This window comes from Phodopus roborovskii, unplaced genomic scaffold (assembly GCF_943737965.1).
Source record: "Phodopus roborovskii unplaced genomic scaffold, PHOROB, whole genome shotgun sequence".
NCBI lineage: Eukaryota > Metazoa > Chordata > Mammalia > Rodentia > Cricetidae > Phodopus > Phodopus roborovskii.
This window is the reverse complement of record NW_026126441.1, coordinates 96,902-110,599: the sequence shown is the minus strand read 5'-3', so window position 1 is coordinate 110,599 and position 13,698 is coordinate 96,902. Positions and strand designations below refer to the sequence as shown.

The 13,698-nt window shown below is 47.9% G+C and overlaps 1 protein-coding gene across 1 annotated transcript in view; it reads right to left on the bottom strand.

The window, feature by feature from the left end:
- Positions 1-8,229: 8,229 nt before the first annotated feature.
- The window catches only part of Nfx1 (nuclear transcription factor, X-box binding 1), a 67,220-nt gene continuing 61,751 nt past the window's right edge, over positions 8,230-13,698 (bottom strand). The window contains exons 20-24 of the mRNA XM_051187552.1: positions 13,140-13,238; positions 12,433-12,499; positions 10,866-11,011; positions 10,000-10,104; positions 8,230-8,961 (exon numbers count right to left, since the gene is read on the bottom strand). Coding sequence (XP_051043509.1) covers positions 8,889-8,961; positions 10,000-10,104; positions 10,866-11,011; positions 12,433-12,499; positions 13,140-13,238 — 490 coding nt within the window. The 3' untranslated portion in view covers positions 8,230-8,888. The remainder of the gene's footprint in view (positions 8,962-9,999; positions 10,105-10,865; positions 11,012-12,432; positions 12,500-13,139; positions 13,239-13,698) is intronic.

Genomic DNA, 13,698 nt, shown 5'->3' with positions numbered 1-13,698 from the left:
ACCGATGGACCTTCATGCATTGGTGTGTATGTTGAAGGGATATGAGAAAAGACCAGAGGTATCAGGTGGGGTCAGATTTGGGAGCTTTTTGAGGGTGACCTCCAGTTTTGAGTCAGAGAGGGCAAGGCTGAGAGTTCACATCAGACATGTTTCCATAGCGTCTTCCTTAGTGATCTTTTAGGTCCACCTCTCCCACTCCTTGAAACAGGGTATTATGTAGACCAGGCTGGCCTTGAACTCCTGATCATCTGGCTTCCACATCCCGAGTTCTGGGATTACAGGTGTGCACCCCCATACCCAGTTTCTATGTGATGCCGGGATCAAATCCAGGGCCTTGTGTATGTTATATAATATCTATCAACTGTCTTAAACCCCCAGCTTTCTATGTCCAACTTATTCTTAATTAAAGATTTTAATACCACATGCACATTGTGTGTTTATGTCTTCCATCTCTGGGGTGTGTGTGTGTGTGTGTGTGTGTGTGTATGTGTGTTTCTCTTCCCCCCCTCATCTTCCTTCAACAGGCTCTTACTGGCTGACCTGGAACTCTGCTATGTAGACCAGGCTGGCCTGAAACTCACAAAGATCCACCTGCCTCTGCCTTTTGAGTGCTGGGATTAAAGTCCTGCACCACCACGCCTGAGTGAAATTTTAAAAATCCATTTCCAGAATCAATTTTTATTTTCTTAGGATTTCTTGGTGTAGAGTGAAAGCTTCTATGGGGTTGACGTCTTCTAATTCCCTCCTTCCTGCCACTAAGAGGAACTGATTCCAGAGTTGGGAAGGAGAAAGCAAGATGACAAATCCTTCAAATGGGCTAAGAGACATGAAAAAGCTTCATGAGATAGAGGGAGCAGGCTTAGGGGACCAACTGCTGTCGGGGTCAGACAGGGTTCCCATGACAGCATCCTTCTGTCCTGTTACTACTGTCCACACTGCTGAACCCTTACTGTGTGCAGGCCCTGGGAAGGCATGTTGGGTGAGGCTGGGCCTTTGCATCCTGGGCTGTGTGTGTGCATGTGTGAGAGTATGTGTGCGTGTCTGTGTATGTGACTGTGTGAAGGGAGAATTGTGTGAGTGTGCATGTGAGTGTGTGTGTGTGCATGTGTGTGTATGTGAGAGTATATTGTGTGTGTGAAAGTGTGTTTGTGTGTGTGTGTTGGCAGGGGTGGGGTGAGGGTGTGTGCAGTGTCCGTTACTGGGGCTGAGAGCCACACTTTATAGCCTGTAAGGACAGGGGACAGTGGAGGGGACTTCCTTCTGGAAGTGGGGGACAAGGTGAGCTTTTAAAAGCTCACCTGAACTGTAGAGTGCTATGCACTGGAGTGGGGACAGCTGGGCCTGTGGAGCTGTCATACAAATTATTCTGAGAGGAGCCATCAGCACTGGGGCCTGCAGATGGGTTCTGACCAACTCCTGCACAGGACCACAGGCTGCCAGGGCAACGTTTAGTGGGCATAGAAAGCAATGCTGCAATGCCGGGGCTGGAGAGAGGGCTCAGTTTATAGAGTGCTTGCTCAGCATGTGTGAGTGTGAGGCCTTGGATTATATCCCCAGCACACTACAGAGCGGAGTGTGGTAGGGAGTTCCCAGACCAGCCTGGGTTATAGAGTAAGATTCCATCTAAAAAAAAAAAAAAAAAAAAAAAAAAAAAAAAAAAAAAACCAAACCAAACCAAACCAAACCAAAACCCCACCAAAACATAAAGCCATACAGTACAGTTGAAAATAAGCAGTATGTTCTCTGGACATACACCTGTTTGTGATAACACAAAATAGTGTTATCTCCTTTAAAATAAAAGGAGAGATGAGGGCTGGAGAGATGACTCAGAAGTTAGGAGCACATGTCTGCTCTTCCAGAGGACCCAAGTTCAATTCCCAGAACCCACATGGTGGCTCACAACCACCTGTAATGAGGTCTGATGGCTGAACACTAGATACATACATAATAAATAAATCTTTAAAAGGGATAATTTATCTAGGGGGTGTTCAGGTAAGTTTCAGGTAAGATTTTAATGATTCTCTAGTTCTAGCATTACATTTATGAATTTGTTATATGATTTTGTCTGATAATATATTGTGATATAAACTCATATGTGTACATGTCATGTATTCAAAAAATGGGCTGGAGAGATGGTTCAGTGGTTAAGAGCACTGCAGGCTCTTCCAGAGGTCCTGAGTTCAATTCCCAGCACCCACATGGCAGCTCACAACTGTCTATAACTCCTGTTCCAGGGGATCCTCACACAGACATACATGCAGAAAAAAGACTTCAATGCACATAAAATACAAAAATAAATGATAAAAAAACAAAAACAAAAACAAAAAGAGCCTGAACTGAGCACAGTAACTCACACTTGTCATACTGAAGGTTCAGATCCAGCCCAGGCAACTCAGTGAGATCCAATTTCAGAACAAAAGTAAAATATAATTTAATAAGAGGTGGGGTGAGACGGCTCATTGGGGAGTGGGGTTTGCCAAGCCTGACTCCTGAGGTTTGATTCCTTGGTCCCATGCGATGCATGAAAGGAGATGACTCCCAAAGTTCTCTGACCTGCACATGAATGCTGGGGCAGGCGTGAGCATGTGCATGGGGGTCTGCTTCAGTCCCCAGTACCACAGAAGAAATAGGCAGATTGAGAGTGGAGGAAGGCTGGCAGGCATGGAGCCTGCTGGGATCACATGGGATCAGGAAGGGAAGAGAAAGGCTTGAATGTGTCTACTGTCCCATGCTAGGAAGCTGAAAACAAGTGATCCAGAGCTGGAGGTGATCAGGAAAGTGCTGGCAGCCAGCTGTATAGTGTCCTCTTGACCCTGGGCAAGTTGTTCCTCCTCTCTCAGCCCCAGGGGCCTTGTGTGCATGAACCTGTTTTCACTATTGGCATTCTAGGGAACATATGAGAGGTATACACAGGCTCCTTTGTTTATTGATTCTTCTCCCCACCTTTTACCTGCTGAACACGGACCCTGAAATAAGCTTTTTGTTTACTATTTGGAGACTTGTTCTCATTATGTAGCTCAGGCTGGCCTCTAACAGATAACCCTCCTGCTGGGTGGGCTTCCGGACCGGTGGGACCCATGACTGGCTCCTCTAACGCCTCTCAGTTTCTGCTCAGTGTCAGGCTCACAGGAGTCTTGATCCCAAGTCAACCAGGTCTAACCATTCTCTCAGTAGAAACGGTTGAAAGTCTACACTGAGGCAGACACCATCTAGCTTCAAGGCTAGACCTTGTTCTCTTAGGGTTTATATTCATGCCCAGTCCATGGCGTGTGAGTGATGATGCCAAGGAGAAGGAAGAGGAGACAGGAAGTGGGGAATTCAAAGAGGAGGCGGGAGGCTGGAGGAGCCATTTGCTGGAGTACAAAGGTGATGAAGGGTGGGAAGGAAATGAGATCAGAGAAGCTAGGCCTGGGAGACGGAGATCAGGCCCAGGGAATAAATGAGACAGGTGTTGGGGTAGAGCCAAAAGTCTCCAGAGGAGAAAGACAGGTCTCCGCGCAGGAAGGCAGGAAGCAGCCCGGATGGGTGGGGCGGGTGTCACAGCACCTGTGGGGCCTCAGTCCCAGCACACTGGCTGTGTGGCCCCTTGTTTTCCCATCCATACAATGAGATTCGGATCTGTTGGTGTTTGGTGACTGCCCAGATGACTTTTCCAGCACCTGAAGAGTCATGTCCCGTGCTGGGCTCCTCTAGGACTCTGGTTTAGTTCTCAGTCCTGTGGTCTAGCTTTGGGAAGAGTCTCTTATTTCCTTTTTGAGACAGTTTCTCTGTGTAGCATTGGAGCCTGTCCTGGCATTCACTCTGTAGACCAGGCTGGTCTCAAACTCACAGAGATCTGCCTGCCTCTGCCTCCTGAGTTCTGGGATTAAAGGTGTGTCTCACCACCACCCAACCCCTTACTCCTTGTTGGGCCTACCTTCCCAATCATTCCAGGTCTTGCTAGGGACGCTGGCTACACTTTGCTCTGGCTGGTCTTACTGACCCTCTTCAGAGGGAGCCTTGCAGCCACCTCAGCCCAAGCCTCATGCTGATGCCCGTTCGGGGGGTGCTGTGACCACCCCTATCAGTGTGTCCTCACTTTGGCTCCACTGCACTGACCTTATAGCAGGAGCAGGAGGTCTTAGATAATGCCGTCCTATATACATAAGGAACATATTGGGGCTCAATGAAGCCACCAGCCTGGATCCACTCTGCCACTCACTAGCTGTATGACCGGAGGTAAGAGGAAAACAGCTCCCACCTCACATTGCTGTTGCCATGGAGACAGGCCTTCTGCCTGGCACACATCTTTATGCTTGCTATACTTACTATGAAATCTCTCATCCAATCCTCTAACATCCAAGAACACTGAGGTCTGTATGTCTAAGGGTGTGACCTCAGCTATCAGACACACACACCCTTATGCACTCACACCCAAAATAAGCCAGCCAAGCATAGGTGTATGTCCCAGCTACTCATAAGCCTGAAGCAGGATTGCTTAGCCCTGAATTTGAAGGCAGCAGGGCAAACATAGACACACTGTTTCAAAACAAAACAACCAACTCCCTCCTAATATTAAAGAGCCGGACATTCAAGTGTCCTCTTCTGAAACTGCAGCGGCTGTTGAGACTTTGGGCTTCCTTTTGCTTACTTGTAATCGGGGAGCTTCAGCTAGCATTGCTATTATCATTTTCCTGTGCTGGATTATGGCTGGGGAGAATCTGCAAGAACTCATTGTATCAGGCTGGAGTCCTGTACATCAAAGACACAGGGGCTTCAAGCTACAGGGAGGCCAGGCTCAGTGGTATGGGCCAAAGGTGCAGGTGAAGGCAAGGCAGAAGCAGCTGAAGGCACCATTGCCCTGGTCCTCTGCCCTGTGCTGTTGCCGGCAGGAGGGAGTGCTCTGGGCTTGTCCTTGTATTTTCTTTTTGCCCACTTTCTGGACATGATCTCAGCATCCTTTAAATACCATTAAGTATCACAGCTCCCCAAATTAGCTCTCTAGCCCGGCCCTGTCTCCAGGCTTCAGACTCCCATGTATAACCAACCACCTACTGGGCAGATTTTCATCTCCAAAGCCTGTTCCTCCCACACTCTCCTGAGTAAATGGCAAATTCAGTTCTCCAGCTGCTCTGGCCAAAAACTTTGAAATCGTTCCCATCTCCTTTCCCTCACACCCCACATGCTGACAACAAAGCCTTTAGGTATACAAACCATGTCCAGAACCCAGCCATGCCTTGCCACACACGCCACCACCGTCACCAACTCTCTTGGATGACAGCCTTTTTGTTGGGAGATGCTCGTCCTTGCAGTGTGGTCTTAATACAGGGGTGGATTCCTTATGTACTAAAATACTTTCTGTATTCACACCTATGGAAGCTAGCGGCACAGGCCTCCTCTGGAGCTGGAGGTTATGAGTTGGGTACTGGAAGCTAGAGCAATAGAGCCATTGTTTAGCCCCGGATCCAGTGTAAAACTTAAGCTAGATCTTATGCACTATTCTGCCGTAAGTTTTCCGTTGACCAACAAGGCCTGACTATCAATTTCCTTCTTGTGCTAACTTTTGGATACCTGCTATTCCCTTTTACTGGCTCCACAGTTCATGGCATGATACCCTGCCTTTGCAGAGGCTGTTCTTGCTGCCTAGATTAGTTTTCCTTCCTGTATCTGCATGGTTTATTTTCTCCTCATGTCTACAGTTTGTATCAACAACCAGAGTGAAAAATATCAAAAAGAGAAATGAGGCCAGGCGGTGGTGGTGCATGGCTTTAATCCTAGCACTCAGGAGGCAGAGGCAGGAGGATCTCTGAGGTTGAGGCCAGTCTGGTCTACAGAGTGAGTTCCAGTACATCCAGGACTACACAGAGAAAGCCTGTCTTGAAAATAAAAATGTGACAAAAAAGAAAAGTTTATGGCCAGGTGGTGGCGGCTCACACCTTTAATCCCAGCACTTGGGAGGCAGAGGCAGTCTGAGTCTGCCTGGTGGTCTACAGAGTGAATTCCAGGACAGCCTGAGCTACATAGAGAAACCCTGTCTCAAAAAGAAAAAAAAAAAAGAAAAAGGGGGGTGGTGGTGGTGGAAACTTTGTCACTGTCACTAAAGTGTTTGAATTATAGCACTTTTCTGATGCCAGGTAAGAACGCCCACCCTCTGGTTTAGGGTTCTATACTGCACTCTAGTGGCCACTATAGAAAAAGGCCTGTCATCTGAGAGGTTTAGCTTGTTTGGGGGAATCCCTGCCCACTTGACTGGGCCTGTTAGGCACAGGGGCTGCCTCTGCCCTGTGGTGAGCACACAAGAGCTCTAGTGAGAACCTCAGACTCCCTGGTGTTGTGGAAAAGTGGCCTAGCATGCTTCCTGGGACTTCGAGGAGTGGAAGGTGGATGTGGTGGTTATGTTCAATTGGGTGGTTATCTTGTTAACTGTTGTCCGCTGATAGAAAAGGCTCTGGGGAGTGTGGTCACTGAAAGCTCCTGCCCTTGTCAGGGCCACTTGACCGAGGCTCTATTCCTCCCCTCTCTCACACTACCTGCTCAGTGTCCAGGCCCTGGGCTGGAGGCCAGGTCTGATGCCCTGTGGCATGTGGAGACATTCCATCTCCCTGACCCTGTCTACAGCTGCCCTCATGACGGCTTGGGGCAGAACACAGGCAAGAATCATTGTCCCACTGTAGGATGCAGAATCTGCTCAGCACATGGGTAGGGACCAACACTCCACCTGACAGATGCAGAACCTGATGGCTACCATAAGCAAACTGCCCGGGTCACAGCAAGCTGAGGCAGCAACAGGGCAACCTTGATGTTCAGCCAGGCTGTCTGCAAGAGAAGGCTCTCTTCACTACAAGAGCACCCTGGACCGTTGGGAAGGACTTCCAAGTGAGCTCTCCATGTGGACACTTGGAGGGCCACAGCCCATTTTCTTGGGGACTGAGCCTCCTCTAGGCCTGTACACCAGCCTAGATGTGCACACTATGTTCCCAAGGAGTCTGTTTCTTCCAGGCTTGGCTTTTGCTAGCTGAAGGGCCAGAGTGCTTCCACAACTCCTACTGGGGAGCCTCAGGTTCTAAAATGCCATGGGGGATGGTGCAGATGCATGCTGAGGTCATGTGATATGTGAGAAGCAGAACTTTCTATTGCTGTGGGTGACTGAGAAAGGTAGGTCAGTGAAGGCTGAGATGCCAGCCTGGTCAGCCAGTCTGTCCTTTTAGAAAGGAAGCACATGTTCCATTTTCCTTAGAAAGCAAGGTCCCCAGGCTTTTGGGCAGGAAACTTGAAGTCTAGCAGCACAGGAAGGAATCCCTCAAACCTAAATCTACAGGACAGCCCCTCCCACAAGCCTTCCTCCTCTGGCTTTGAAACACAGCTGGATAGGATCCAGAGCTGCCTCTCCAAGAGAGGCAGTTAGAGTTTTTATCTTTAGCGGTACATATACCTTGCCACTGCCCACTTGGATGGTCCTAAGCCGGAAGGAGTCAGCCATGCTGGATAGGATGCAGATTCACTGAGATTAGAATGCAGTCTCTGGCCCATAAAGAACACTTGCTGGGGGAGTGGGGGTGAGGTGGGCGGGAGAGATGGCTCAGTGGTTAAGAGCACTGGTTGTTCTTCCAGAGGTCCTGAGTTAAATTCCCAGCAACCACATGGTGGCTCACAACCATCTACAATGAGACCTGGTGCCCTCTTATGGCCCAAAGGCACAAATGTAGTCAGAACACTGTATACATAATAATAATAAAAAAATAAAAGGACACTTGCTGAGAGCATGGCACTGGGAGCCAGGAGCTGGCTGTGCAGGTTACCTTGCACACTGTTCTGCCTGAGGTCAGGGAGAATCCACATTTTTTTCCTTTTGATTCGAAAATGCCTTGGGAAGTCAGAACATTTTCTAATATTTGGGCCCAGGTGGTGGTGATGCACACCTTTAGTCCCAGCACTGGGGAGGCAGAGGCAGGTGGATCTCTTTAAGTTCGAGGCTAGCCTGATCTACAGAGTGAGTTCTAGGACAGCCAGGGCTACACAGAGAAACCCTGTCTCAAAAACAAAAAAAGAATCCAGCCTGTGATGAAGAGGGGCCGATAAAGATGGCCACACAGTTGCCTTAAAGGAAATAATGAATGCCTACAGTAGACTGCTGGGCATCAGCTCTGGACTGTCCACATACTTTGAATATTCAAACAGCAGTTCAGAGCTCATATGTAGGGTGTTGGTGTGGCTGCTGAAGGCCTAGGAAAAAGCAACACAGGGCAGCTGTCTGTGTGAGAGTTTTTATCAACTAGAGAGGACTCAGGGTTACAGTGGACAATTCACAGACCCACAGCACAGACCCAGTGTTATGGGGGACAGTTAAACTGTCCCTGGGTAGGCTTGCAAATGTGGAAGAATGTCGGGACATGAGAAAATGGAATTCTATAATCTGACCAGTCTAGAGAGACATACGAGGGCTTTCAGTGTAAGTCTTGGATAAGATGGTTTAAGACACGAATGATTCTAGACGTGGTTTACCCGTGGTCGGTACTTCCGCATGAAGAACGTGAAGTCCACCAGGAGGACAACTGGGACAACCAAGACTATGGCTAGGTGCACAAAGCCAGATTGGGATAAAAATCCTGGTTTATCCAAGTAAAGTATGATATCCCCAACCCTCTTAGTAATCACAGTGATGGGGTGAGGCGCCTTTTCAATCATAAGGCTAAAAATCCAGGAGCCACACAGCCAGAGGTCTGGCCACAGTGAGATACCTGGGACAGGGGTAGACAAGGGGGTTCTGACACTCATGCTTTGGATGTGTCAGCACAAGACAGCATGTGTGCTGGGGTTCCGCCACGCAGCAGGAATGAGCATGATTTATCTGCTGGCAAATGAGTCTCCACCACATAGAATCATTCTTTTATCTACATGCATCTATCTTCTCAGTCCTGGACATCAAAGTAGTCAATCACTGGCTCCTTAGCTATCTTCTGTAAATTACTGCTTCCGGGATTCCTGCAGAGCAAGCAAAAAACCGTCAGTCTTTTCCTCTCTAGGAGAAATAAACCTAAGTCTTCAGAAAGTCAAGGATCAGTGGATAAGCAGCTCTGGAAAGGCAGCAGGAACCCATGGCCAGTATGTGCTGAAATCGGCTAACAGCCTAGAGGTGTTCATTACATTAGTATTTTTTTCTATTCTAAAAAATTTCCATAAGAAAGTTTTATATAAAAATCAAGCAAAATAAACAAAACAATCAAAGCAAAAGGGGTAGAAAAAGATTATGTATGGCACCAACAGGCTAATGGCTCACCACGGTTGTACCTAAGTGGAAATGAATAAAACTTTGGTTTCATGTTTTCCAAACAACTACCTCACTGTGACCTCAGTACCTGGGAGGTGGAGGCTGGAGGATTAGGAATTCAAAGTTATCCTTGCTTATACAGCAAGTTTGAGACCCATTAAGACTATATATAACCCTGTCTCAAAAACCCAAACCTAAACCAAAACCCAAAAACCATTGCCCATCTGTATGCAGATTCTGCTGAGCCCTCTGGGCTGCCTGGTTTGGGAGTAAAGAGTAGGTACTCTTGGCCGAGGCTGGGCCAATGCGACCATCCTGACGATGACCTTGTAAACTATGCTGGTCACCTAGCTCTGTGTGGGAACCATAATAGAGACTTCCAGGACTACTGTGTAAGGCTGCAGAGGAAGGAGGACCCGTGGGTTTCAGAGTAACTCTCAGCCATCTCCCCTGGCTCAGGGGCAAGGCTGGGTACCTCTGAAGACAGGGAGAGAGGAAGGGAAGACGGTCTTCTTCTGCTCAGTAGAAAAGAATGCCTGGCAGATTCCTGCTTTGTTCTTTATATCAAAACATTTTCAAACCCTAGAGAAGTAGGTGGAGCAAAAAGTGATGCCCCAATCAAAGCCTATTTGGACAGTCACACCCTAAAGACAAGTCCCAGGAGGTCAGCGATGGCAGACACATCCCCATTGGTTACCCCTCCTAGCTCCTTTACCCACAGTTCTACCGGGAAGCAGCTGAAGACCCCTTACTTGTCTGTCTGGTGTCGGTGATGAGGAATTGGTGGTGGAGGCCGTGTCTGTGTCTCCCTTTCAAGCACACTGGTCAGCGTGGTAGGAGGACAAATGGATTTCCCTCTGGAGGAGTAAAGCACATGCTGAACAGCGAGGCTCAAGAGCAGGAACAGTAGAGCCAGACCCGGGCTCTGACGGGGCACACTGCTGCTGTGGAGCTCACCTAGACACCACCGTCTCATGTGTGCTCAACTTGCATTCACTCTGTCCCTTCCACACACCCAGCAGGTGGGTCCCTGCCACACCTGCTGCCCACTTCCTCCCATGCCACACTTCATTTTTCTTCACTGTGAAGTTCTCTCAACAGCCTCAGGTTCAGATGGTGAGTCTGGGTCCTTCCTATCTCAGACTATTACCTCCATTTCCTCTGAGGACAACCCTGAGACAGAGCCCAGTACTCTTTCTGTCCCTGTCATGCCGAGATTAGAGCTGGGGAGGTCAGAGGAAGGAACAGGAGACGTGTGTGTGTGTGTGTGTGTGTGTGTGTGTGTGCGTGCCCGCATGTGTGCACGCAGGCACACACACGTGCGATGAGCAGCATCCTGCTCCTACTCCCTCCACCTGAAGAAGTGTCACCTCCAGCATCTGCAAAGGGTCAGGGCAGTTGTGTGACTTGGGTATTTGTGTGTTCCTGCCCTGTGGGATGAGTGTGGGCTTTGCTCTTAGGCTTGGATCCTTAGGTAACGGTGAAAAGACTGTTCCAGAGAAATGTATTGCCCTTCCATTCCTCCAGGAGTAAGAGGAGGTAAGAGAGCACACAGTGACTGTTGGCATCATGCCTGCCCTGCTGAAGAGCTCTCCCAGTGACAGCAAGGTCAACCCACCTGATGGCAGTGACCACCACATTGCGCTTTGGTTCACTGTCATAGCTCATGCTCTCTAGGCCGTAGACTTGGGCCAGGTCATGGATGATTCGGCGATGGTCTCTGTTCATGGGGGGGAAGCAGTAGCTTTTCTTACTATTCTTTCCCTGATTAGGAGAAGAGAACACTGATTAGCATGACCCCCTGGAAACAGAAAATGCTCCTGACTTTACTGTATTACCACAAGAACATAGCTAGGCAAGGTGACTGAATTTTACTTTACTTTTTCCTGTATGAATCTTTATTGTTATAATTGTTATTATTATTTTTTTGTGGAGGTTGGATGATGACTTTGGAAGTTGGGTCAGTCCTTTCACTATGGGCTCTTGGGATCAAATTCAGGTTGTGTGTGACTAAATCGTTAAAGGTTCAAATGCCTACCATTTTACTACTTATGTGTTTGAGTATGGGCTCTGACACACTAATTTATGATGGGAAGGCAGACGGACAGGGCCAAGACAAAGAGAAGTGTTTCCGTGGTGGTGTTTCTTCCTGTGGGAGCCCATAACAGGAATGGTATTCCCAAGATGTGGCTAGGTACAGAGACTTAAAAAGCAAGAAACTCACTTCCCACAGGAGTCTGTGCTTACTCAAGCTTTTAAGTGTGCAGACACAGGTACACAGACACAGAAATACATTTGCTCAGGTTTCCTACACAGAAAAGGAATAAACCAAGTTTCCTCTGCTGGAAGTGGGAGCAGAAAGGGAAAGGGGGGGGGGAGATGGGAAATGGGAGGGAAACAGCTATGTGGACCTCACACACCCAGTGACTGGAGAAGGAGCCAAAGTGGTACTGGTCACTTAACAAATTATTTTTTTTTCTTTTGGAGACAGGGTCTTACTGCATAGCCCTGGCTACCCTGCTACCTAACATGTAGATCAGGCTGGCCTCGAACTCACAGACATCCACCTGTCTGTCTCTAAGTGGTGGGATGAGTGGGGTTCATCACCACATCCAGTTCACTAAATTACTTTTCCACCCAGAGTTATCACTATGACATCCCTGGCAGACCAGGGCTGGTTCTCCTCAGTCTGGCCCCTGATGCTCATCTTTAGTTTCCCTATAAGGGTCTCTGCCCCACCTTTGAGAATACAAAGAGTGTGCTTTCCTATCACAGACAACCTTCCAGTCACCCAATGGGCCTTGCATATCTTCTAGCCCAGTTATCCAAGTATTACTGCTGAGGCTTTTTTTTTTTTTTTTGCTTGTTTCTAAACAGGGTTTCTCTGTGTGACCCTGGCTGTGTACACCAGGCTGGTCTCCAACTCAGAGATGCGTCTGCCTCTACCTCCTGAGTTCTGGGATTAAGCACATGTGCCACTGTCTGACCAAGGGCTATTCTTAATGGATTTATTTTAATTGTGGACATCTTTTCTATGTGTGTTATAATGGCTGGGCACTGGGAATTTGCAACCTTTTCCCACAACCCTCTAGGCTAATTGTCTTTCTGGAACTTCTTTATTATTACTATTTTTTAAAAACAAGCTGGCCTCAGAGAAATGCCTAATTGGATGAGTTTACTTCCACCTTATTCACGGCCTCCACAAGTGTCTCCATTTCCTTCTCAATGTCACTGACAAACTTTAAGTCTTTCCTGAAATGAGAAACCATCAGTTAATTCCATCTGTTCTTGCTCCTCTGGGAACATCTTCACTTTGTTCTGCCTCCACAGGAGAGAGGACATTGCTGGCAGGAAGAGTGTTGAGGTGAGCGACTACCAGACAACACAGGGCACAACCACAAAGTAGAGAAGGAAACAGATGGGAGCAAAGGAGAAGCAGCCACTAGAGAGCCAGAAAAGGAACTGCTGCTACTGCCCAGAGTTAGCGCTGAGAGGCGGTTCAACCATCAGTCTTCAGACTCTACTATGGGGACCACCCCTCAAGCACAAGTTCAGTTCTTCAAGGGGGCAGCTAAACAGCATGTGATTTCTTGCAACATAAATTAACTTTATCTGGTATAAGAAACACATTAATAACACATTAATTACCGTTTACTTTTTTTTTTTTTTTGAGACAGGGTTTCTCTTTGTGGCTTTGGAGCCTGTCCAGGAACTTGCTCTGTAGACCAGGCTGGCCTTGAACTCACAGAGATCCACCTGCCTCTCTCTCTCGAGTGCTAGTACTGGGATTAAAGGTGTGTGCCACCACTTTTGGCCTGACTAATTACCTTATCTTAAACTAATTGGAATGTTCTTAAGCCACAGCTAGGAAAGTGGATAACCAGTCACATACCTGGCATCATCTTTCAAACTGTCACTGAATTTTGATGCTGAAGAACGCACATTGAAAGGGTCAGAATCATCACTGATGTCAAAAGCTTCTGCCAACCTCCTGAAAAAAAAAGGGGGGGGGGGGATAAGAGGAAGGGATATATAGTATTTCTCTTTTATTTACAGGTGATTTAAGACTCTCTAGGGATGACTGAATCCAAAACATTCCAGCTTTTGGGGGGAAAGGGGTGGTACATGCACATGTGTGCGCGTGTGAGTGGGGGGGGGCAGAGGTCAACTTCGGGTGTTGTCCTCAGATGCTGTCACCTTGGTTTTTGAGACAGGACTTCTCACTGGGACCTCACTTGGCCAGGCTAGCCAATGAGTCCCAAAGATCCTGTCTGCCTCCTTGGTACTGAGATAACAAACATGTGCTCACACACCTGGCTTTTTGCAGGGCCGCTTGGAAGCAAACTTAGGCCTTGTGTTTGTGTGCACAGTGCTTTCTAACTGAGCTTCCCAACACTGCACCTTTCATTTTTTTTTTTTTTTTTTTTTGTTTTTGAAACATGGTCTCACAT